The sequence below is a fragment of the Peromyscus eremicus genome, chromosome 5 (assembly GCF_949786415.1).
Source record: "Peromyscus eremicus chromosome 5, PerEre_H2_v1, whole genome shotgun sequence".
NCBI lineage: Eukaryota > Metazoa > Chordata > Mammalia > Rodentia > Cricetidae > Peromyscus > Peromyscus eremicus.
Genome location: NC_081420.1, coordinates 66,226,005 through 66,252,354, shown reverse-complemented (window position 1 = coordinate 66,252,354; position 26,350 = coordinate 66,226,005). Strand labels below are relative to the sequence as shown.

Below are 26,350 nucleotides of genomic sequence, written 5' to 3'. Positions count from 1 at the left end.
GTCTACAGAGCGAGTTCTAGGACAGGCTCCAAAGCTACAGAGAAACCCTGTCTTGGAAAAAAAAAAAGTAATAGTGAATTAAAGGTCTGGAATACTATAGAAGTTTGATTTTAAAAGAACCCTAGAAAATACATATGCATATACCCTAATGGAAGATTTCAGAAAGTGGCATTAAATAATTGAAGAAATCAATTGTAAATAATGGAATGAAGTTAATATTGGTATGTGGTGTTCTGAGGAGGCAGACAAGAATGGGTGCTTACTGGTGATCTTATTGCAAACCTTTTCATCATGAAATAGAGACGCATTATGCAATCTTGTTGGGTTTGACATATTTGTTTAAAAACAGATATAATCATTTTCTGTGTCAGTTTTTATATTTAAATTTTAACTATGTAAAATTGGGACTCACATTTTCTGTTGGAGGTTAACACATCGCCAATGGGTAGCTCGGCTGTCTGTGAATCTTCTGGGCCTTTCTATGTTAAATTAAAATATAATTAATGAAGGGTGAGTAACTGTCACATGAGGTTGAAACATGAAACATATAAAGAGTTACATTGACATTTAAAAAACATTTTACTACTCCAGATCCATATTAGAACTGCCATCTTACATATACAACATACAAAGTAGAACAAGGTCTATGAGGAGAACATAAACTTTGTACTACCCATGTGCAGGGAGAAACTGCATCCTCCACAGAGGACTGATGCTTCTGAGCTAACCTGTTGTTCACTCAAACCTTTTAAGTTACATAAGCCTTTACTAAAGACAAAAGTTTAGAAAATGGTCCTTGACCTGATTTGACATGTCTCTTGAAGGCTGTCCTTGGATTTATCTCTCAGTCCATAAGTGGATGGTACACTCTGGCTAGAGAAGAAAAACCTAAGTAAACCCAAAGTCTTACGTCATTCTCTTTAGCACAATGCTCTCTTATTGCTTTTTGTCAGGCAGTGAGAGAATTTTGCCCATATACAAGGTCAAACAATAGACACAAAAGACAACTAGATTATTCAAATCTTTCAACTTTGTGAGAATCTGAAATGGCCATGGGCACGAGTTAAGATTCTAATTTCAGAAATTGGACTGTATGTAGTTCAATTTCTGATCTTCATTCTCTGTCTGTACTTAAGATTCTTACTCTAAATTATAAAGAGGGCACTTCTAAAATAACCATTCCATCAAAGCCGAGCTTGTTGGCTTACTTCTAGGCACTTGAATGAGGGGATACTTAGAGGAGCGTGAGTGACCCACAACAGTCACATCACCAAAAAATCTCACCCCAGTGTGGATTATGACTTTCCCTTAGCTGTATAAAAGGAACATCACCAAGGATACATTTTATCCACTACTAAATATTTCCTTTAAAAAGTGAATGCATATAATTCTTTCAGCCGAAGTTGTGGAAACTGACAACAGTTTAACATAATACAAAAACTTAAAGTATCATTGTCATTGTTACACAAAAGTAAAGCTGAAGTTCACAGGTAACAGCAGCTGTTCAAAAGATGGACTATTTGGGGAGAAGGAGAGCTGTGGTGGTATTGTGTTCCCCAAAATATTGTGCACCCTAATAAACTTAACTGGGATCAGAGAACAGAACAGCCACTAGATATAGGCACACATGCCTATATCTAGATTAAAGGCACACATGCCTTTAATCCTAGCATTCCAGAGGCAGAGATCTGCCTGGATCTCTGAGTTCAAGGCCACACTGGAAACAGCTAGGCATGGTGACTCACAAGCCTTTAATCCCAGGGAGTGATGGCAGAAAGCAGAAAGATATATAAGGCATGAAGACCAAAAACCAGAAGCATTTGGCTGGTTAAGTTTTTAGGCTTTGAGCAGCACAGTTCAGCTGAAATTCATTTTGGATGAGGACTGAGAAGCTTCTAGTCTGAGGAAATGGGATCAGCTGAGGAATTGGCGAGGTGAGGTGGCTGTGGCTTGTTCTACTTCTCTGATCTTCCAGTGGTCACCCCAATACCTGGCTCCAGGTTTGATCTTATTAGTAAGAACCTTTTAAAATTCCTGCTACGGAGGGCTAAGAAAGGGGGAGGGGCTATAGGGCACAGCATATCTCCTTGCCTAAAATGAGTGAGCATAGGAAAAAAAAAAGCCAGTATGCTAATTATACCTTATCCAGACATGTACTTATGATCACAAGCTCTATGGTTCTACTAAAAGACATAAACTCAAATATTTATGTCATATACTTTACCTGAAATCTATATATCATCTAACAGTATAATGGAATTTAGAGGCAAGCCTCCAAGACCTTATACATGAGGAGAAATAATAAAGTTTCCTTCTTCTACCTACACTTTACAAAAAAAAGGAAGAAAATCAAATCAATCTGATATTAACTCAATTTTTCTTTCAATACTCTGCTTAAATGAAAAATGAATTGTGACTATGTTAGGGTAAGGAGTGTCCAGACAGTTCAAAGATCATTAAGTCATCTTCAGAGATTTGCTTTCAGAGATGTTGGAGCTCCAGACCCCTCATTTCAACCCCAATAATAAAGATAACAGGAACATGATTTTTCAAACTAATCCTAGCCTCGGGTTATCCTCTGTCACACCACATTTTAATGTACCTGAACAATAAATATACTAAAACATTAAAAGAATTTCTATTTCATTAACTAATTATTATCATCACCATCATTATTATTATGCTTTTCTGAGGCAAGGTCTCACTATGCAGGTAGCTAGGAAATCACTATGTAGACCAGGCTAGCCTTGAACTCAAGGAGGTCCACCTGCTTCTGCCTCTCCAGTGCTGGAATTAAATGTGTACACACCATGATCAGCTTTAAAATAATTTTGTTTATTTAGTTTATTTATTTATTTTGCATCCTGACCCAGTCTCCCCTCACTCCTCTCCTCCCACTCTCTCCTCATTCTTCCCCTCTGACCTCCCAATCCACTGCTCAGAAAGGGGCAGGCCTCCCCTGTGCATCAGCAAAGCACAGCCTATCAAACTGTGTAAGACCAAGCACCTCTCCCTGTATTCAGTGTGGGCAAGGCAATCCAGCATGAGGAATAGATTCCCAAGAGCCAACCAAAGCACCAGGGACAGCCCTGCTCCAATTACCAGGAATCCACAAATAGAACAAGCTACACAATTGTTACATATATGCGCAGAGAACTAAAATCATTTTTAAGGGAACTCTTTTATGTCCCCATCTCTGAGTTAACATTAGATCTGCAGTCTCTGGCTACATTCCTCATGCTGTGTGTATATTACATTTGTGTCTAGCATCTCTTCTCTTAGGGCTTCTCCTTGAACTTTGACCTCCATACAAAAGTCATGCTCACAAGTTTACAGTTGTATGCTATTTCCCATTTCCCCTCTCCCTATATGTTTTTGTTTAAGAACTAGAATGAGAATATTTTTGAACTTGATTGGAATTTTATTTTTTAAATTAATATGGAAAATTTTGTTGTGAGAAATCCATTCGCATCAATAGTACTTACTATGGCACACATCACTAGACAAAATAGGTTCTCTCTTAGATTATAAAAGAAACATTCTCTTCCTAGACAGACTAGCAAATCCTTTGCCCAACATTTATTTTCATTAACCAAGAAATGACTTAGAATTATACAAAATGGAAAACCCAAAGGTCAACTGGCTTGTGAAAACAAGTAACTAAAATGATGAAAATTATTATGTCAACCTGATCCGTGGGTGTTACACAATTCAGTCAGTGGTGACTTAACACATTATCTGTGGATAGTGTGTTTTGTGCGAAAGAAAGGAAGGAAGGGGGGAGGAAGGAAGGAAAGAAAGAAAAAGAGAGAAAGGAAGGAAGGAAGGAAGGAAGAAAGAAAGAAAGAAAGAAAGAAAGAAAGAAAGAAAGAAAGAAAGAAAGAAAGAAAGAAAGAAAGAGAAAGAAAAGAAAAATAGCTTGCAGGTGCTTGTCAAAGTTTTCCAAATAGTGTTGCTCATGGTCAAGAACAGGCAAATGGGGAGGAAGTCCTGCTCATTTACTCCACCGAGCTTCCTCTATGCACGCAAGTGTACAGAAAAGGCAGCTGGAAGTATAGACCACTTTAGACCTGTGACCTACCAGTTGGATGGTCGAAATAGACTTGCCTCCACCTGACTGGTCATTTAATTCAGGGTTGAGTGCAAGGTGGTGGGCATGTCCCACATGTCCATTTACCAATGGCAGGCCCTGCAGGACAGGGACAGTGCAAAATTAGTCAGAAGCCAGAAGCACACATATGTAGACTTTTCCAGTTCCATGCTCTATCATTTAGCTTATCAAAGTTCTGGAGAAGACACATGAAAAAACTACCTGGAAAATCTCATAGTGATAAATATTTATTAAAATATCTCACCTTGGAAAAACATTGCACATACTCAGAATACATTAACAATGTGACTTCAGAAAGTCTAGCTGTGACTGAAAGAGGTTGAAATAGAAGTAGTTTAATATTATTGTTTTATTTACTAAAAATTATGATTGCAGAAAAATTGAATTTTAATTCTTTCTGATATAGGTACAAAAACTATTATCAAATTGTATTTCATCCTGGAACTACAAATATAATGTCTCCCCAAATACATTATTATTCAATTAAACATTTGTGAACATTTGAACATCTGTATTCCTTTTTTTGTGTGCAATAACATGGACCTTAAAAATGTGTTGTCGTTATTATTACTATTGCTAAATGTGTCTCACGCACATGAGACACAGCACTTGTGTGGAGGTCAGAGGATTGCTTTGTGGACTTTAGGCCCTCGCACTTCCCAAATCTGAAATGATCAACTTTTTAAACCAGTCATGAGGGTAAAAACCAAAGATTTCAGCAAGGATATTAACTGCCCAGTAACGGGCTTTTAAAAAACATTAATAACTATAGTTTAGGAAGAACATGTTAGTCAGATGAGCTGTAGGTTGTTGCAACTGCTATGTCTTCCCTTACATAGATGAATTCATGGAAATGTCACTAATTTTTTCCCAGGACTGGGGATCAATCCCTGGTCCTTGCCCATACAAAGCAAGCACTCTACCACCAAACCGATTCCCAGTGTTTTAGTTTTTTAATCTTTAAATTAATTAGATAGTGAATTAATTTAGTTAGTTAGAGATAGCCCGGGCTAGCCTTGAACTCTCTATATTGCTGAGAATGACCTTGAACTGATCCTCCATCCTCCAAGTGCTGGGGTTATAGCCTTGTACTATCACGCCCAGTTCATATAGTGCTGAGGCTCAAACCCTCAGAGCTTTGTGCATGCTAGGCAAGCACTGTAAGTTGAACTACATCCCTAGTCTCCCCATTTATTTATTTATTTATTTATTTATTTATTTATTTATTTATTTATATTTTTAAGAAAGAGTATTGCTCCATAGCTCAGGCTGGCCTTGAAATTGTGAACCTCTTGTCAGCCTCTAAAATTCCTGGGATGAAAGGCATGCACTACAACATACTGGTTCCTTTTACGTTTAAAGGAGTATTTCTGAAATCAATATAAATATAATAAAACCTTAAAGCAAAGGATAAAGGAGACATATACCTTGGTATTTGGTGATACAAGAAGGATAAAACATTTTTCTATCATGAAAAATCCGTGGATGCCTCCAAGCAACCCTAACAGCTTCCAAATAGGACTCTGGTTATCATGGAAATGTCCAAGTTCTGGGGCTTCCTGCTTGTGTAAACCAAGAACCTTTAAAAAAAATGAAAGAAGACTCAGGCCAGGGAAGCAGGTAGGCTAACAACAGAACTTCACCTCTCCCTCCACTCCTGCAAATCCAACTCCCAGTCTTATCCCCAGCTTTGTGGCAGAACACTTGCTGTGGTCTCATGTCCCTTCTGTCCCCATTTCTAGTGGATCACACAGATCTTCCAGTCTAAATTTCTCTCTCCTACTCATTACCTTACCTAGCCTCCCAACTCCAGCAGGCACTACCTGGCAACCCACAGGATACTCCCACCAGGGAAGCAGGTATGCTAAGTGCAGATCTTCACTCTTCCTCCTCTCCTCCAAATCCAACCCCACTTGCCCCCCTCCCTGCAGCTCTGTAACAGACCTCCTGCTGCATCCTCACCTCCTTCCCTGCCCCCCATCTCCAGTTGAACACACAGATCTTCTCCTCCAACCTTTCTTTCCTCTAGTTATCACTTTATCCCAGGCCCCACTCCAGCCAGGGAAGCTGGGGACCTAACTGCAGCTCTTCACTGCTCCATCCTCTCCTCCACATCCAATGCTCTAGTCTCTTCGTTTTACCCCCATCTCTGTGGCAAACCATGTGCTGTCCCCCTTAATTCTCTGTCTCTATCTCCAGCTGATAACTCAGATCTTCTTCTCAATCTTCCTCCCCACTCCTTCTGTTATTCCAGCCCCCACTCCAGCAGCCTTTCCTGGGAACCCACCAGCCAAACCTACCAGGGAAGCAGGCAGGCACGCTTCAAGTCTTTACTTTCCCTCCTCTCCTCCATATCCAATCCCTCAGGCTCTCTTCAGCTCCTTAGCAGACTGTGTGTGGCCTCTCCTCACTTACTCTCTACCCCTATTGCCAGGGGACTAAGCAGATCTTGGTGGGACACCCTGCCTTTCTTTCTCCTGTGGATCCCCTCAGTTCCCTATCCTATCCCATACCCATCCCTAAGTGTTACCTCCTAACACACATTTTACCAGAATCCAACAACAGCTGTACCTATTATATCCCAGAATTTCTTAACAGGTACCACACAGCCACCACAACCTAAGAACCAGAGAGGGCAACAGAAATGAAGGAACAAAACACTCACCCAACAAAGACAAAACCAGGTATCAGCACCTAGAATTACAATCTTCCAAACCCAGATGTCTAGACACCAGTGTGAAAACACAATCAATAACAACCAGGACAGAATGTCTCCACTAGAGTCCAGTAACCCTACAAGGTAGTCCCTGAAAACTGCAACATAACTGAAGCACAAGACAAAGACTTTAATATAGCTTTTATAACTATGATAGAGGTCCTTAAAGAGGAAATTAATAAATACCTTAAAGAAACCTATGAAAGCACAAACAGTGAAAGGAAGTGAATAAAACATTTTAAGATCTGTAAGTGGAAATCGAATCAACAAAGAAAATCCAAACTGGAGGAAATCTGGAAATGAAAATCTAGAAACCCAAACAGGAACCTCAGAGACAAGCATCACCAACAGAATGCAAGAGATTGGAAAAAAGAATCTCAGGGCATTGAAGATGTGATAGAAGAAATGGATACCTTGACCAAAAAAAATGTTAAATCTAAAATAATCCTGGCACAAAACATCCAGGAAATACGGGACACTATGAAAAGATCAAATCTAAGACTAATAGGAATAGAGGAAGGAAAAGAAACCCAGGTCAAAGGCCCAGAAAATGGTCCTAACCTACAAGAGATAGCTATCAAGGTACAAGAAACATACAGAACACAAAATAGATGAGGGCGAAGAAAATTCCCTTAACACAAAATGATCACAACACTTAACATACAGAATAAAGAAAGAATATTAAAAGCTGCAATGAAAAAAGACCAAGTAACATATAAAGGCAGACCTATTACACTAATACCTGACTTCTCAGTGGAGAATCAAAAAGCCAGAAGGGCCTGGACAGATGTGCTGAAAACTCCAGGAGATCACAGATGCCAGTCCAGACTACTATACCCAGCAAAACTTTCAATCACAATAAGTGGAAAAAATAAGACATTTTATAATAAACCAAATTTAAGCAATAAATATCTACAAATCTAGCCCTATAGAAGGAGCCAGAAGGAAAACCCCAAATTAAAGAGGTTAACTACACCCAAGAAAACACAAGAAGTAATCCCAGACCAGCAAATCAAAAGAGAGGAAATCACACACACACACACACACACACACACACACACACACACACACACACCACGCGCGCGCACATACACACACACACATACGCACACAGAGAGAGAGAGAGAGAGAGAGAGAGAGAGAGAGAGAGAGAGAGAGAGAGAGAGAGAGAACATCAAAACAGCAGTAATCAAAAAAAACACTAAACCTTGCCAATCTCTCTCAACATCAATGATCACAATTCCCCAGTTTAAAAAAAAGCACACGGATTATCAGAATGGATGCTAAACAGAATCTATCCTTCTGCTGCAACCAAGAAACACACTTTAACATCAAGGATAGACATCACCACAGGGTAAATAATGGAAAAACTATTCCAAGTAAATGGACCTGTAAAGCAAGCTGATGCAGCCATTTTAATATCTGAAAAAGAAATACATTTCACACCAACACTCATCAGAAGAGATAGAAAATGACAATACATACTTAAGAAAGGAAAAAATCCACCAAGAGGACATTGCAATTCTTAACATGTATGCACCAAACACAAGGGAACCCAAGGTCATAAAAGAAACACTACTACAGCTTAAATCTCATGTTGATCTTTACACACCGATAGTGGGAGACTTCAGTACTCACTGAATAGACAAGTCATCGAGACAAAAACTAAATAAAGAAATGCTGAAGTTAATTGATGTCATAAACCAAACACAAAAACCAAACACATCCACCCCAACACAAAGGAATATATCTTCTTCTCAGCATCTCATGAAACTTTCTCCCAAACTGACCATATAATCAGGCACAAACCAAGTCTCAATAGATGCAAGGAAACTGAAATAACAGCCTGCAGCCTATCAGACCACCATGGATTAAAGCTTCAGATCAACAACAACAAAAGCAACAGAAAGCTTACAAACTCATGAAAGTTGAACAGCTCTCTACTAAATAAAAAAGTTGGTCAAGAAAGAAATTAAAGACTTTCTAGAATTGAATAAAATGAATGTACAACATTCCCTAACTTACAGCACACAATGAAGATAGTTTTAAGAGGGAAGTTCATAGCACTGAGTGCTTACATAAGAAAACTAGAGAGATCTAATACTAGTATTAGAGATTGAATACTGGTCATTTAAAAGCCTACCTGAAAGCTCTAGAACAAAAAAGAAGAAATCACACCTAAAAGGAGTAGAGGGAAAGAAATAATTAAACTCAGGGATGAAATCAATAACATGAAAACAAAGAGAACAATACAAAAAAAAAAATCCATGAAACAAACACTTGGTTCTAGGGTTTTGCTTCTTCCTTGGGATTGTTAGTGCATTGGTCCATGATAGAGGAGGAAGCAGAAGCAGGGAACAGGGTTCAGAAGGCTGTGGGTACAATGGCGATAGCCCTCTGGGAGAAAAGACTTTGATGAATCAGCTCAGCTTTGTCCCAGAGTATAGGACATATGTATGATTGGAGAGTCTGGGGACAAACCCTAATTTGCATTAAGTGGCACACTCCTATCTTAAGGCTTTGTATGTGGCAGCAGAGTCCTATAGAAAGCTCCTGGTACAAGTCTTAGTTACCATATGTGTAGCAGAGGAAAGGCTTCTAGCAGGAAACTGTGCCAAGGGTCACACTAAAGATAAACCAGGCATCCAGGCTTAGAGACAGCTTTCAGATAAGGTCAGTCCTGGGGCCCAGAGACATTCTCTAGGTAAGGGCAGGTAGAGAGAGAGCAGGAAGTCTCACTGGGGATAGGGGGGTGGGGTAGGGAAGAGTCCTCATGTTGCCAAGCTTTGGGGAAAGCTGCCAGGCCATGATAGACTGCAACCTCTGACCAGCAAAGTCTTCCAACAGGTTGCTGGAGAAAATTAATAAGATTAGTGAAACTTTATCCAAATTAACAAAAAGGAGGGGAGAGAATACACAAATTAACAAAATTAGAAATGGAAAGGGGGACAAAACAACAGACATCAAAGAAATCCAGAGAATCACAAGGACATACTTTAAAAACCTGTACTCCAAAAAATTGGAAAATCTAAAAGAAATTTTCTCAATACTTATCCCCTACTAAAGTTAAATCAAGAGCAGATAAGCAATTTAAACAGACCTATAATCCTTAGTGATATAGAAGTAGTAATTAAAAGTCTCCCACCCACTCCCTCTAAAAAAGCCAATCCAAGAGGGTTTCAGTGAAGAATTTTACCAGACTTCCAAAGAAGAGTTAATGCCAATACTCCTCAAATTATTCCATAAAATAGAAACAGAAGTAACATTGCCAATGTTCTGGCATGAAAACTCACTTTATGAGGACATTGTTACCCTGATAATGAAACCACTTAAAGACCCAACAAAGAAAGAATTATAGACCAATTTCCCTTATGAACATAAATGTGAATATTCTCAATATAATACTTGCAAACTGAATCCAAGAACACAACAAAAGGATCATCCACCATGATCAAGTAGGCTTCATCCCAGAGACACACAGATGGTTCAACATATGTAAATCAATATATGTAATCCACCATATAAACAAACTGAAAGAAAAAACAACCACATGGTAATCTCATGAGAAAAAAAGAAAAAGTCTTTGATAAAATCCAACACCCCTTCATGATAAAAGATTAAGGATACAAGGGACATACCTCAAATTATAAGGGTAGTTTACAGAAAGCCCATAGCCAACATCAACTTAAATGGAGAGAAATTCAAAGCAATTCCACTAAAACCAGCCACAAGAAAATGTTGCCTACTCTTTCCCCATACCTATTGAATATAGTAATTAAAGTCTTAGCTAGAGCAATAAGACAATTGAAGGAGATCAAGGCTATACAAATTGGAAATGAAGAAGTCAAAGTATTTTTACTTGCAGATGATATGATAGTATGTAGCTACAGTTTTCCTGCCTGGCCCACAGTCAGGGCAAATCTCTCTCACCTGCCAGTCCCACAGCCACTCAGACCCGACCAAGTAAACACAGAGACTTATATTGGTTGCAAACTGTATGGCAGTGGCAGGCTTCTTGCTAACTGTTCTTACAGCTTAAATTAATCCATTTCTATAAATTTATACCTTGCCACATGGCTCGTGGCTTACAGGCATCTTCACATGCTGTTTCTCATCGTGGTGGCTGGCAGTGTCTCTCTGACTCAGCCTTCCACTTCCAAGCTTTATTCTCCTCCTTGTCCCGCCTACATTTCCTGCCTAGCCAATGGCCAATCAGTGTTTTATTTATTGACTAATTAGCAACACATTTGCCATACAGAACATCCCACAGCAATAGTACACATCAGTGACCCTAAAAATTCCACTGGAAAATTTCTACAGCTAATAAACACTTACAGCAAAGTAGCTGGATAAAAAATTAACTCACAAAAATTGACAGCCCTCCTAAATACAAATGACAAACAGACTGAGAAAGAAATCAGGAAAACAACCCTTTTCATAATAACCTCAAATAATATAAAATATCTTAGGGTAACTCTAACCAGGCAAATGAAAGACTTGTATAATAAAAACTTTAAGAAATTGAAGAATTTCTTATAGATCAATAGGATTAACAAAGTAAAAATGACCATCCTACCAAAAGCAATCTACAGATTCAGTGCAATCCCCATCAAAATTCCAACACAATTCTTCACAGATCTTAAAAGGATGGTTTTTCAGTGTCATATGGAAACACAAAAATCTCAGGATAGCTGAAACAATCCTAAATAATAAAAGAACTATGGGAGGTATCACCATATCAGATTTCAAGTAGTACTATAAAGCAATAGTAATAAAAATAGCATGATAGTGGCACAAAAACAAATATGTCAATTAACAAAATCAAATTTGAGGACCCAGACATAAACTCACATCCCCAGAAACATCTGATTTTTTATAAAGAAGCCAGAAATACAGAATGGGAAAAAGACAGCATCTTCAACAAGTGACGCTGGCCAAGCTGGAGGACTGAATGTAGAAGAACTCAAACAGACTCATACTTACGACCTTGCATAAAACTCAACTCCAAATCGATCAAACCTGAGTGTAAAACTGGATACACTGAACCTAACGGAAGTGAAAGTGGGGAATAGCCTTGAACATACTACACAGGAAAGACTTTCTGAACAGAACACCATTAACACGGGTACCAAGATCAACGATTAATAGATGGGCCCTCATCAAAATGAAATGCTTCTGTACAGGAAAAGACAGTGTCACTTGGACAAAGTGACAACCTACAAAATGGAAAAATATTTTTACCAACTACACATTTGACAGAGGGCTAATATATATAAGATATTAGCTAATACATATAATATATATCTAAGTATATAAAGAACTCAAAATATTAGATATCAAGAAAACAAATAACCCAATTTAAAAATTGGGTGTAAATCTAAACAGAATTCTCAATAGAGGAGACTCAAATGGCCAAAAAACAATGAAAGAAATGTTCAACATCCTTAGTCATCAGGGAAGTGCAAGCCAAAACTACTTTGAGATTTCATCTTACAACTGTCAGAATGGTTAAGATCAATAAAACCAAAAGCAGCTCATGCTGGCCAAGATGTGGAGTAAAGGGAACACTCATCGTTGTTGGTGGGACTGCAAACTTGTACAGCCACTGTGGAAATCAACGTGCTGGTACCTCAGGAAGATGGGAACTGATCTACCTGAATCCAGCTTTGGGATTTGGAGCAAGGCTTTATCATCATCTGCAGACAACTATTCTCGCTTTGAGAGACCACTCTTTGCCTACTATATGTCTCAGTGGAAACTAGACCTCTCACAGCGTGCCACCAAGTTACCACACAGCCTGAGCTTCCTGTCATGAGCTGGGTGCTATCTGGCCCACCAAGCTACAAATAAAGTAGGATATGCACAGCAGCAATCTATTACTAAACGTAAGAGGTATATACATGATTGGGCCTGAGCGGGTCCTAAAGGCACAAGAAAGTTACATGAAGAAGTTGCCTAAATGCCTCTGGTTTCTACTCCCATTACAAAATGCTGTCTGATGTCAGGTAAGCACCTTTAGTGTCATGGGGTGTTCCCTATGATCTGCTGACTGAGGAAGACTAGGGCCTGATTTGCTGATGGTTCTGCATGTTATGCAGGCACCACTCACAACTGGACAACTGCAGCATTACAACCCTTTTCTGGAGACAACACTGGAAGACACTGGTGAAGAGAAATCTTCACATTGGGTAGAACTTCTGGCAGTACACATGGCCATACAGTTTGCTCGGAAGGAGAAATGGACAGACGTGCAATTGTTCACTGATTCATGGGCTGTTGCCAATGGGCTAGCTGGATGGTAAAGAACTTGGAAAGAGCATGATTCAAAATTTAATAAGAAAGACATCTGGGGAAGAAGTATGTGGGTAGATCTCTCCAAATGGGTGGAGGATGTGAACATACTTATGTCCCACAAAAATGCTCATCCAAAGGTGACTTCAGCTGAGGAGGAGTTCAATAATCAAGTAGATAGGATGTATTGTGGACAATCAGCCTCTTTCCCCAGCCATTCCTGTCATTACCCAATGGGTTCATGAACAAAGTTGGCCATGGTGGCAGAGATAGAGGTTATGCATGGGCTCAACAACATGGGCTTCCACTCACCAAGGATACAGCTGCTGCTGAGTGCCACATCTGCCAAGAACAGAGACCAACATTGAGCCCCAAATATGGCACCGCACCTGGGGTGACCAGCCAGTGACCTGGTAGCAGGTTGACTATATTGAACCACTTCGTCCATGGAAAGGATAACATTTTGCCCTTACTAGATGAGATACTTATTCTGGTTATGGATTTGCCTTTCATTCATGTGATGCTTCTGTTAAAACCACCATCTGTGGGCTTATAGAAAGCCTTATCCATCATCATGGTATTCCACAAAGTATTGCTTCTGATCAAGGAAGCATGATCACTTGACACACAGAGAAATGCAATGCTAAGTCCAGGATCATGGAATCTACTGGTCATACGATGTTTTCCACCATCCTGAAGCAGCTGGCCTGATAGAAAGATGGAATGGCCTTTTGAAGACACAGTTACAGTGCCAATTAGTTAGCAGCAGCCCGGAGGCCCGGGACAGGGTTCTTCAGAAGCAGTATGTGTGTTGAATCAGGATCCAATATATGGTATGATTTCTCCCACAGCCAGGGTCCACGAATCCAGGAACCAAGAAGTGGGAAAGGGAATAGTTCCACTCACTATCACCCCTAATGGCCCACTAGGAAAATTTTTGTTTCCTGTTTCCAGAACTCTTATGTCCTGCTGCCTTAGATTTGGGTTCCAGAGAGAAGAGCACTCCTGCCAGGAGCCACAACAAACATTCCATTGAACTGGAAGTTCAGAATTCCCCCTGATCACTTTGGGCTTCTAATGCCCTTAAATCAACAGGCTAAGAAAAGAATACCAGTGTTAAGAGGGGTGATTGATCCAGATTACCATGGAGAAATTGGATTTCTTCTCACCATATAGTAAGAAAAATTATATCTTGAGTGCAGGAGATAGTTTAGGGCATCTCTTGGTGCTACCATGTCCAGTGATTAAAAATCAATGGGAAACTATAACAGCCTAATCCAGGCAGAATGACAAAGGGCACAGACCCATGAGGAATGAAGGTATGGGCCACTCCTCCAGGAAAAGAGCCAAGACATGCTGAGGTGCTTGCAGAGGGTGGAAGAAACACACAACAGGCCATAGACAAAGGTGGTTGTAAATACCAGCTAAATCCATGGGACCAGTTACAGAAATGAGGATTACAGTTGACATGGGTGTGTCTGTTCTACTTTTTAAGAATGTGTACAGATATTGTCAATGGTTATCATGTTTAAGTTTGAGATACTAAAAGAATGTCCCTCAAGAGACATTACCACCTATTCTAAATTTATAATGTATTTGCAGTTGTATGAGGGACAATTAGAGCATGTTAGGCATAATTATGACCTGGTTGTACATATAATGCATATGTGATTGCACATGGGATAATCATATCATGTTTAGGTATTGTTATGACCTGATTGTTGCTTTCATTTGGAAATTAATCACAACATAAGGAGATATGATCGTGTGTCAAGTTGACAAAAGGTGAATTTGTAATGGCTATTCTTGGTCAACTTGACTACATCTTGAACTAAATCCCAAAAATGGAGGGCACACCTCTGAGAGACTTTCGCTTAATTTGAAGTAGGAAGATCAACTTTTAATCCAGATCTTTCAAGCCTAGAAAAGATTCACCTTTAATCTGGATCTTGAGGAGGGAAGACACACCTTTAATCTGGGCCACACCTTCTGCTGGAAGCCTAAATAAGGACACAGAAGAAGAAAGATTTTTGCTCTTTGCCTGCTTGTCCTCATCTTGATAGCAATTCCATTCTTCCCTGGCATTAGAGCTTACTTCTTTCTAATTTCAGAATATACTGAAAACCAGCGAGACATCTAGCCTTCTGGATTGAGAAACTACTGGATTCTTGACCTTTCTGATTGCCACCAGCCATTGTTGGACTAGCAGCCTGTAAGTCATTCTAATAAATCCTCTTTTTATGTAGAGAGAATAATTCTATAAGTTCTGTTACTCTGGAGAACCCTGACTTATATAACCACTTTCAAGCATATACCCAAAGGATACTTCATCCTACCACAGAGACACTTGCTCAACCATGTGCATTGCTGCTCTATTCATAATAGCCAGAAAGAGGAAACAACCTAGATGTCCCTCAAAAGAAGAATGGATAAAGAAAATGTGGTGTATTTACACCATTTACACAATGGACTATCATTCAGCCATTAAAAAAAATAAAACCATGAAATTGACTGGTAAATGAATGGAACTAGAAAAAAAATCATCCTGAATGAGGTGACCTAGACCCAGAAAGACAAATACAGCATGTATTCATTATATGTAAAGATTAGCTATTAACTCAAGATAACCAAGCTATAATCTGTAGAACCAAAGACTTAGGCATAGAATAAGGGACTGGTTGGGAGAGGGTATGCAGATAGATCTCCCTAGGAAAGGAAAATAGAATAGTTATGGATGGGTGTGGAGGACTGGAATGGGAGGATCAAGTTGGGGGGGATAAGGGGAGAATAAAGAAGGGAATACATGGAGATACGGCTAATATTAAGGACCATTTGAGGGGTAGTATGCAAACCTAATACACTAGATACGTCCTAAAACATACACATATATGAAGGCAACCTAAATGAAACTGCCAAATAATGGGAGAGACAAAGCCCCATCTGGCCATCTCCTGTCACCAAATGGAGCTTCCAGTACTGGAATTGGGTTACATCTAATTGAGTTGTTGGCCAAAGGGGTCCCATGAGAATCCTCAAACTACCCAGGCTATTGCCAAGACTATAGGTTACTCTCCACAAAGAAATAGCAAGTTCCCATTGCTGACCATATATAACTATGTAACTCACTGAACATGGAGAAATCAAGCTGGTGCCTATGTAGAGCCTTCACCCCTATGCTCTAGCATCTTTAGCACAGGAAGGTACTCTGCATGCCACCAAAAGAGAAATGTAAGCACCAAGTCAGCCCCAAACGCTTTGATCTACAATGATGTACTGCCTGCAAGATATGCTAGGATAATGGTGGCACAAAGCCTGTGGGAGTAACTAATCAACATCTGATTTGACTGAAGGCCCACTCCATGAGCTGGAACCCATATCCAACACTGTTTGGTGACCAAGAACCTGAGACTAGATAGCCCAGGTATAGACCTATGTAGCAGAGGCTTTTCTTTGGCCTACCTGGTCCGGCAGCCATTTATAAAATAATTACTCAGAGGTTTATATTAATTATAAGTGTTTGGCCAATGACTCAGGTTTATTATTAACTAACATTTACAACTTAAATTAATCCATTTCTATTAATCTATATATTGCCACATGGCTGTGTCTGCTGTCATCTTGCTCCTTGGGTGCCCGGATGGCATCTGCCCCAACTCCTCCCTTTTTCTCCCGGTATCTTGGCTTGGATTTCCTGCCGGGCTCTTATCCTGCCTTGCCATGAGTCAAAGCAGCTTTATTTATTAACCAATGGGAACAACACATATTCACAACATACAGACCTATGGTAAAACCAAATACTACTGTTCTGAAAGAACAAAGAAAAGGAAGGAAAAGAAAAAAGTAGTAATAAAATGGCTCTTAATGCCATCCTGCTATACTCATAGATCAGTTCCTCAGCCATCATCAGAGAAGCTTCCACCTGCAGCAGGTGGGAACAAATACAGAGACCCATAGCCAGACATTATGCAATGAGGGACCTCAGAACACTCAGCTCAAAACGGGCTGTCTCCATCAAATCCAAACTCAAAGTTCAGAGAACCCTCTGGAAGAGGAGGAAGAAAGAATGTAAGAGCTAGAGGGTATGGAGGACACCTAGAAAAAAAAGCTCTCTAAAGCATGACGATATACATATGAACTCACAAGAGACTGCAGCAGCATGCACAGGATCCACTCTAGTCTGCACCATTTGGGGCCCTAGAGCTGAAAGGAGAAGTGGACACATGGCCCAACCCAGAAGGATCTCTAATTGATAACCACTTGCAAATAAAACTTTAGTTTCCTCCAAGTATGTCTCACTAGAGAAAACAATTCTATTGTTCAATTCTAATGTGTTGATTTTTGTTGTATCTTACTATATTTTATTAATATCTCATAGAAGCCTGTTTGTTTTCTGATGAGAGACAGAAGCAGGGGGGTGGATATGGATGGGAGGGGATATGGGGAAGATCTGGGAAGACTAGAGGGAAACCACAATCAAGATGTATTATGTGAGAAAAAAATCTATTTCAATAAAGGGAAAAATAAAACAATGAAAGAAGGAAATAACTTTCAATGACTTAAATATCAAAGAGTAAACCTAGAAGTTGAATGAGTTCAGCTCTTAGTCTGTGGGAATGCCATAGCAACTGAAATCATTCAATTTTAGTGTACTGTAGGGTATGTGAATACCTCCATTACATAGTGTGATCAGTATCAAAGAAAATGTGAACAGCAGAAAACAAAGACAAACCTTAAATAGCTTCTGCTAATGAATAGATAGATGCTAATGCTCCATGTTAGCACCTGGCCTCATTTTCACACATTTTGTCTTTAGCTGGTTTCTTTTCAGGAGTTCTGTGTGTATAGTAATGCTTCATAAGATATCAATATGCTTTCTGCATGGGACACACACAAGGTATGTCCCCATGTCAATGTGTCCAATGTACCACTGCAATTAAACTTTTAATTCTGTTCTACCTGAATAGAGAAATCTACCTGGAAGTCAGCACATCACAGAGTGTACGCTCTGTGTTTGGAATATTCCTTTACATTGTGTGAATATATGTTACAGCCATTGGTTTAATAAAAAAGCTAACTGGCCAGTAGCTAGGCAGAGAGAATGCTGAGGAGAAGGCTGTGGAGATGTAAGGGAGACAGCATGAGAAGCAGAGCAAACAGGATGAACAGTATGTAGATGAGGTAAATAAGCCTTGGGGCAGCACAGAGATTAATAGAAATGGGTTAATTTAAGTTATAAGCGCTAGCTAAAAAACAAGCCTAAGCTATCAGCTGAGCATTTGTAATTAATAATAAGTCTCCGTGTGGTTGCTTGGAAGCCAATTGGTGGGACAGAGCTGACTGCTGAGACACAGAAAAACGCCATCTACAGTGTGACCAGGAGTGTTATCAGTAGTCTGAAGGGCATTATGACATTCCCTCAAATTAAATCACTCATTCCGTTCACTCAGTTCTTCATTGACTTTATGACTACTTGTAAGTAATTATCACCTTGGTGGTGCACGCCTTTAATCCCAGCACTTGGGAGGCAGAGCCAGGTGGATCTCTGTGAGTTTGAGGCCAGCCTGGTCTACAAAGCGAGTTCCAGGAAAGGCGCAAAGCTACACAGAGAAACCCTGTCTCGAAAAAAAAAAAAAAGTAATTATCACCTAGTATATTCCTTTCCCAAAAAAATAGCAATTTGTGAAATAGCACAGGGGTTAGGAGAAGTAGGATGGTTCTGAGTTTCAAATAAAGAAAATAGAAATTATAGATGCATATATATCATTTATGTTTATGTAATATAGTCTTGGGGTATTTATATCCACCAAATATAGAATGAAAATACTCAGAAAAAATAACTGAATTTCTTATCACTATATTATTCTCTGAATAGTAGAGTATTGCAGATATTTTACATTGTATTACATATTGTAAGTGCTCTAAATTATTGAAAGTAACAAGCTATACATAGGACATATGCAAGTTCTACACAGTTTTTTCACAAAAGGACTTGAGCATGTGTGGGCTTTCATATCCTCAGGAGTCTTAGAACCAACCCCCAGTGGATACCATGTATATATGGGTAAGCACATACATGCAGTTACAACTAAAAACCAGGATATGGTAGTCTCCTTGCACTAGCTTGTTTGGTAATAACACTAATGTACACTCACTTCATACTCATACAACCAACATTTCATAAAGTTAGGAGCATTATAATATCATGCAATTAAATAAAAGAACAGCTCACATTCTCGGGTTAAGATACAGATCTTTAGGTTGAACAAATTTAGCAATGATAAAATCCATCAAGCAGTGGTATTTTCTTACTTCTGTAAAGATCTTTGAAAATGCAGATCGCATTCAGGAACCACTGATTTCTCTAGTTCTCCAACACACTTTACAGGAGATCCTTCTTCCTCTTTCTAATACCTCTTGTCCTCATCTCTTTTCTCAAGAAAAAACTTTGCCTTCAGATGTCACAGATACAAGCTAACCTTTTTGCGCAATCTGCAGCATTTCCTATGCACCCCAAGTCCAGGATCGCTCCCCAGCTGTGCACTACTCCTTGGAGGAAACCTCCTGCCGTTTCCCAGGGTCCCAGGCAACAAACATCTCTGTATCTGCTGCAGTGACCTAGAAAGCGGCTGTGGCCATTGCCTCGAGCCAATACATGAGTCTTGAAATAGTTCCAGACAATTAGATTACGAGGGAAATTAAAACCAATAGTGGCTTGTTTAATTTCTCCAATGCTCCTTTTGCCATTTTTTGAATATCAAATAATTATTGAGCCTCTAAGCAACAACAGTGATCCCGAGGAAATCGCCAGCAGCTTGTGGAAATGTTTACCATTTCCTACTTCACAGGAGGCATGATCTTTAGTGTGCTGCCACCATTCCTATCAAGAACAGACAGACAACCTCCTCTGCAGTACCCCCACCTCACCTCGCTCACATCTCAAGTCTAGTCCTTTCATTTCTGATAAATAAAAAAGCCTCCGAGGACTTCAACGGACAGCCACTCTTCTGGTGCTTTTGGCTCTTTTGAGGAAAGAAATCCAGGGGCTGTCAGCAAAGGACTCGCCTCACAAAAACAAGGACCTGACTTCAGGTCTCCAGCACCCACATGAAAAGCTGAGTGCCACAGCACGTATCCATAAGCCCAGGACTGAGGCAGCTAAGACAGGTGGATCCCTGGAACTCAGCAGCCAGCCAGTGTAACCAAACTGGGTTACACTGTTTGTGAGAGACCCTGCCTCAAACAGTGAGGTGAGGAACAACTGAGGAAAACACTGTTATTGATATCTAGAAACCACACTCATGGCCAAATACATACATACATACTCACACATGTAGGTACACACACATGTGAGCACACACACACACACACACACACACACACACACACACTACAAAAAGAAAAGAAATCCAAACACCGTTATTATTGTGAGGAAGAGAAGTCTACTCTGAGGGTTCAAACACAAAAACAATGATGCTAATGATGACACTATGGCAGACTCAGGCAGGGCTAAGGAACAAGGGACCCAGAGAACAGCCATCCAAGAACCCATTTCCACTGTAGCTCTAAAGGGACAACAGTAAAAAATGACATTGTTGAAACTTTGAGAGAGGTGATGCTATGGAGGGAGCCTCTGGATACAACCTGACAGTCTATTGGCTACTTTTGGAGCAGGTGAGAGAGCCAGAGTCAGGAGTAAGCTAGAAGAAATGGTACTGCAGCTCTTCCTTTAGCCCTGAATTTCCTGTGATACTTCCCCCTGGCAGAAACCAAGCAAGAATCTAATTGGCAAGAAATCAAACTTTGAGACAAAACACAAGAACAGAGGGAAACAGATCTGATGCATTAGGGTGAAGGGAAGCAGTTGAGAAAGGCCAGCATCACACTCATAGACTCTGTGTGTGTGTGTGTGTGTGTGTGTGTGTGTGTGTGTGTGTGTGTATTCTGTGACATTTGCCTCCTGAACCTTCCTTAATCCAATCTAATAACCTGACCTGTGGTGATATTTTATTTGTGCTGAAATGTGGTAATATTTTATTTGTGCTTTAGTAAATAAAGCTTGCCTGGAGATCAGAGGCAAAAGCCAGCCATAACACAGAAGTCATGCAAGGTTAGCACACACCTTTAATCCTATCACTTGGCAGGCAGGAATCTGTCTGGATCTCTGTGTGTTCAAGGCCACACTGGAAACAGCCAGGTGTGGTGATACATTTGAATTCCAACACTAGTTAACCATGGAGGTCTGGAGGTCTGTACAGACAGGAAGTGACAGAGCTGGGCAGGAAGAGGAAGTGATGCAGCTGAACAGAGAGCAAATCAGATGGCAAAACAGCAAGGCATATAGGCATGGGTAGACAGGAAGTAACTCGCATTTGGAAGCTGTCCAGTTGTGAGGTAAGGTTAGCTGTGGCTTTCTTTATTTCCCTGATCTCTCCCAGACTTTCACCCATACATATATCTGGCTCCATGTTTTTTATTTAATAAGACTGTTTAGAAATGCATCTACACTGACTACCTTTATTTCAAAAACAAAGATAATTGGGGATGGACTCAATGTCTGCTTATCTCTTTCATCTCTTCCATGGGTGCAAAGATGCTCAGGGCAAGAGGTGTTCTTTCCAAGGAAAACCCCAGCCTTTGTATTTATTCAATGAGGTTCACACCAAAAATTTTACATAAATATCTCAAGTTATTGAATGGAAAGAAGAACCAGATGCTGCCCATCTGCAATGAAAAGAATGTGGGTGCCCACAGAGGCTCCCTAAATGACCTTACTCAAGGTCAGAGAATCTTGCTTTACCCAGCAGGGCTGCATAATAGAATGATTTGGCCATGGGCATGGTTACCAGGTGTTTAAAGGGTCTACACTTGGCTGTATGTTGTGCTTTGATCTTGAAAGGGGGAGGTCTTTTGCCTCACCCCTTGGCATTGTATAAAAAAGCCCTTTGGAATAAACCTCGAGATGGCTGGGTATTGACCCAGGGCCCTCCCAAAGCTATCCTGTGTCTCTGTCTTTTCTCTCCGTTTCCACCTATATTTCTATCTAATACTTTCTCATTCCTCTCTCCTCCCCCACAAGAACCCTTCAACAGGTCGGAGCTGGACTCCAACAGATTCCCACAGAAGAACAAGGTTACCTGAGGGATGAGGTGGAGCAGGGCATCCCCAGAGAGAGTTCCCACAGCCAAGCCCACGAAGAGCTGTAAAATAAGACTGTAGTTCTCCTCACAGCTTTGGAAAAGGACCAGTGCCGTCCCAAGCATGGAACCCAACGTCAGGAATGTCACAGCCACCGTGCTGTAGCCGTACTCTAGTCAAAGGAGGCAACAAAGGCTGTCAGTGCACACTGCTGTCCACTCATGCCTCAGCTTGCAGAAATTCCAAGTCTGCTCTCCTATGATAACAGTTTGCTGGGACATACAATGGTTTTATAAGCTTTGTATGGGATAAAAGATTATTTTCATTTTTAAGGCGAAGAGTGAACTTCTATGATCATCTATGAGTTGTTGTGGTCTAAATGTTTATTACCACTCTCACCCACCCCCTAGAACCTAGCCCCCAAGGTGACAGTACAAAGAAAGTGAGGCCTTTGGGAGGTCAGAGGTCGGTCAGGAGGGCTCTGTCCTAGAGAATGAGGTAAGTGCCTTACAAGTAACTTCCAGCAGGGGGAGATAGTGAGCTGGTCCCATTATATGAACCATAAAGTAGACTGTGCCACCATCATCAATACTAATCAGAGTTTACCAACACATTGATCTTGGGCCTCTCAGCCTCCAGAACTGGGAGGGACACATTTCTGTTGTTCATAAGCCACCCAGATGATTTTGTTACAGCAAAGACTTAAGTTTTCGCCTGACTGTGACTTTGAAACTACCCCATGTTTCTTTGTTTGTTTTATTTTGTTTTGTTTTGTTTTAACTTAATTTTTTATTGATTCTTTGGGAATTTCACATCGTGTACCCCAATCCCACTCACCTCCAGTCCCTCCACATCTGCCCCTCACCCCTGCAGCATGCCCCCCCCCAAATTAATTAAAAACAAAAGAAAACCAACAAAACCCACCTTGCTCCTCGTCCTTCCAACACCTCTTCACTCATCCCAGTGGCACTGGGAGCTGCGGTGTGTCACACGGTAGACCCTTTTGTCCACTCAGCCCCACCCACAAAATGTTCATTGCAATGACTCATTGGTCTGGTTCAAGGCCTCTGGCCCCTGGCACACCATCATCACTGGACCCTCACCGAAACTCCTTTTCAGATATCCTGAAGTTGCCTCAAGCCATGGGCATCCTGTGGATGGCTCAGTGGTTAAGAGCACTGGCTGCATTTCCAGAGGTCCTGAGTTCAGTTCCCAACAACCACATGCCAGCTCACAACCATCTGTAATAAGATCTGATTCCCTCTTCCATATGCAGGTGTACATGCAGAGCTACCCCGTTTTATTTAAAATCACCTAAGCAAGCAAAGGCCCAGATACCTATCACCCACAGAGAAAGACATTTTTTCCTACTGGTAAATACAACACTCCCATAAACTCCCATAGGGAGACCTAAGTACTGATTCCCATCTAATCACTTTAAATACTTCAAAGGCAAGGAAGTTGCATTGGGGGAACATGGAGTGTGGCTCCAATGCAGACCAGTGCTTATGAACAAATTGAACACACACTTCAGGAGAACTTCCTTCTAAAATCTTTCAAAACTATTGGATATGTAAAAATTAATGCTATTCTCAATAACTAAAATAAGTGACTTTACAGGTGAAAATTGATCCATCAATATGAACAATTGGTAATATAAATTTTAACAGTCTACATTTTAGATTCTATCAAGAATTCTTATAACCCCTAAAATTTATTTCATGTCTCTAGGCCTCCAGATAGTGTTTTAATAATCAGCAAAGTAAATGTGGTGGTTTGACTTGATTATTAACCTGCAGAACCTTGAATCATCTAGAAGACAGATCTCTGGGTGGTTTTCTAGCTTAAGAGAATCATGGTGGCAAGATCCAACCTTAAGTGTAGACAGCCGCATCCTATGGACTGACTAAAAAGGAGACAGTGAGCTGAGCTCCTTTCTGACTTCATATGTAATGTGATCAGATGCCTCAAGCACCTCCATGATGGACTATTCCCTGGAACTGTGGATCAAAGCATGGCCTTCCTTCTTTAAGTTGCTTCCCTCGGGAATTTTCTCACAGCAACTATAAAAGCAGCCAATACAGTAAGATGTTAAGATTATTTTTAAAAATTAATGTATGTGTATGGAAAAATCAAGGAGGAAACGAAATACTTCAGCTATCATAATACTTAAAATCTAATTGTAGTTTTAAAGATTTTTTTTATTGTTTTTAATTGTGCGCATATGTGTAGGAAGTATAGCTTAGAACAAGCATTGTAGAAACCAGGATTGTCAATCACATAGGCCTATTTTCTTCAACAAGTGAATGACTCCTAGTCACCTGGAATGCCAGAGTGAAAAGTGGTCAATCAACTTGGTAATTCTTTGCTATTCTATTAGGAGCCACCTCCCACCTGAATGCCCCCAATATCCTGAACAATGTTTAGGTCCTAACCCTGCAGTGAATAGAGCACATCCCCATGAGAGAATCCTCATGGACTTTGCATCCTCCACCAATAGAATCTATCCTTGTGCTTATCACAGATCCTTCCTCTAGGCTGTAGCCCTAAGCTCTGTTTATCAGTCAATAGAGTTCATTCTTATCGTAAAGGTCACAAGTTCTACTATGTTTAAATGTGTAAGAAAAATAAACCAAGAGGTCAGTCCCTGGGTCACAGTCCCAGTGTCCAAAAAGATGATAGTTCCCAAGTTTCACTGTCCTGAGTTTTATTCTCCACCTTGTGTGAATTGTACCACTTAGCCTGGGCGGGGGAGGGGGTTGTTGAAGAACCAGCCTGCCTCCATACTCCATCTTAGGCTTAAAAACCATCTCATAGTTAAAACAAACTAGGTTCGCTCCAGTTTCTGATTAAATCTTTGTTTCTCAAGGATTGGGCTATGCCCCTTCTACAACCCTAACTACAAATGTACTTTTTTATCCAGGGATGACAATCTTGTCTTTGTTTAAAAAGGTTAATAACCATCTTGCAACCCTACCTTTGTTTTGACTACACGTTGTTTTAACCACCTTGCAAATCATGTCTTTGTTTCAGGAGGCCACTGTGACTAACTTGTTATGCTTATGTTGTGCTCCTGTAACTCTGCCTATTTTGCCCACCAAATCCCCCTTTTGGAAATGAGCTATAAAAACCTTGTTTTCCTCACATCCTGACCTATCAAACTGCCTGCATTGAGGGGAGGACCTATCATACCCCCATCACTTAGGGAGGTGTGCATATAAGCATGGACACCCATGAGTGTTGATGTTTATGTGCATCAATGTGTAGGTGCCTACAGAGGCCAAAGGCATTGGATTCTCTGGAGCTAGAGTTGCAGGCAGTCATAAGTCATTTGACATGAGTGTACAGTACCAAATCCAGGTTCTCCATAAGAGCTGTATATCCTCTTTGCTGCCAAGTTATCTGTAGCTCCTCCACTGTAGTCTCAAAGAAAATATTCTCTTAAAGTTTATTATAATAGAAGAATGTTGGGGGAGGGTATCAGGAGGCCACACTCCTAGATGAGGAGCTATTGGTGTAGGGGGTATGGCTGCTGGTAGGTTTCTCAGGCTCAACTGGACGGCTCATTAACATGTGGACAACACTAATTGCACTCCCTGGTTTTTTATTTTTGTTTTTGTTTTATTTTAAGAAGAGAACAGGAAGTTGGGGGATGTGTTAGGGGATTCAGGGTAGTGGAAGAAGAGAACTAGAGGTAGCTATAATCAAGATACATTTTATATATGTATGAAATTGTCAAAGAAAAAAATTGCAAATATTATTTTTAAAAAAGTAATATTCCTTTCCCACCATACTTAGGTTTTCAAGAAGGTTCACCCTTCACATCAGATCATACTAATGATGCAGATCATATTAATGATGCATATTAACACAGCAATAAGCTCGATTTTAAGAGGAGCTTTGTTGATTCCTAGTTCTCACTTTACTGGGATAAAGGGAGTTGGTAGTGTACCAAGAAGAGGCAGGAAATTGAGTCCCTCAATCTTTCACCTTCTCTGCCACCTCTTCATTGTGGCGTCTCTCTGTAGTGCTCTAGGGGACAATGAAGAGCTGGTCTTCTCAGTTTGGAAATATGAAAACATAGCTGTTTCATAGCT

At 40.3% G+C, this 26,350-nt stretch overlaps 1 protein-coding gene across 4 annotated transcripts in view; it reads right to left on the bottom strand.

The window, feature by feature from the left end:
- The window catches only part of Slc39a12 (solute carrier family 39 member 12), an 84,025-nt gene that overhangs the window by 26,586 nt on the left and 31,089 nt on the right, over positions 1 to 26,350 (bottom strand). For 2 of the 4 annotated variants that reach the window (XM_059262448.1, XM_059262449.1), the window contains exons 6-9: positions 22,253 to 22,425; positions 5,539 to 5,691; positions 4,082 to 4,189; positions 413 to 479 (exon numbers count right to left, since the gene is read on the bottom strand). In XM_059262448.1, coding sequence (XP_059118431.1) covers positions 413 to 479; positions 4,082 to 4,189; positions 5,539 to 5,691; positions 22,253 to 22,425 — 501 coding nt within the window. The remainder of the gene's footprint in view (positions 1 to 412; positions 480 to 4,081; positions 4,190 to 5,538; positions 5,692 to 22,252; positions 22,426 to 26,350) is intronic. The other 2 variants (XM_059262451.1, XM_059262450.1) reach the window with 2 other exon arrangements.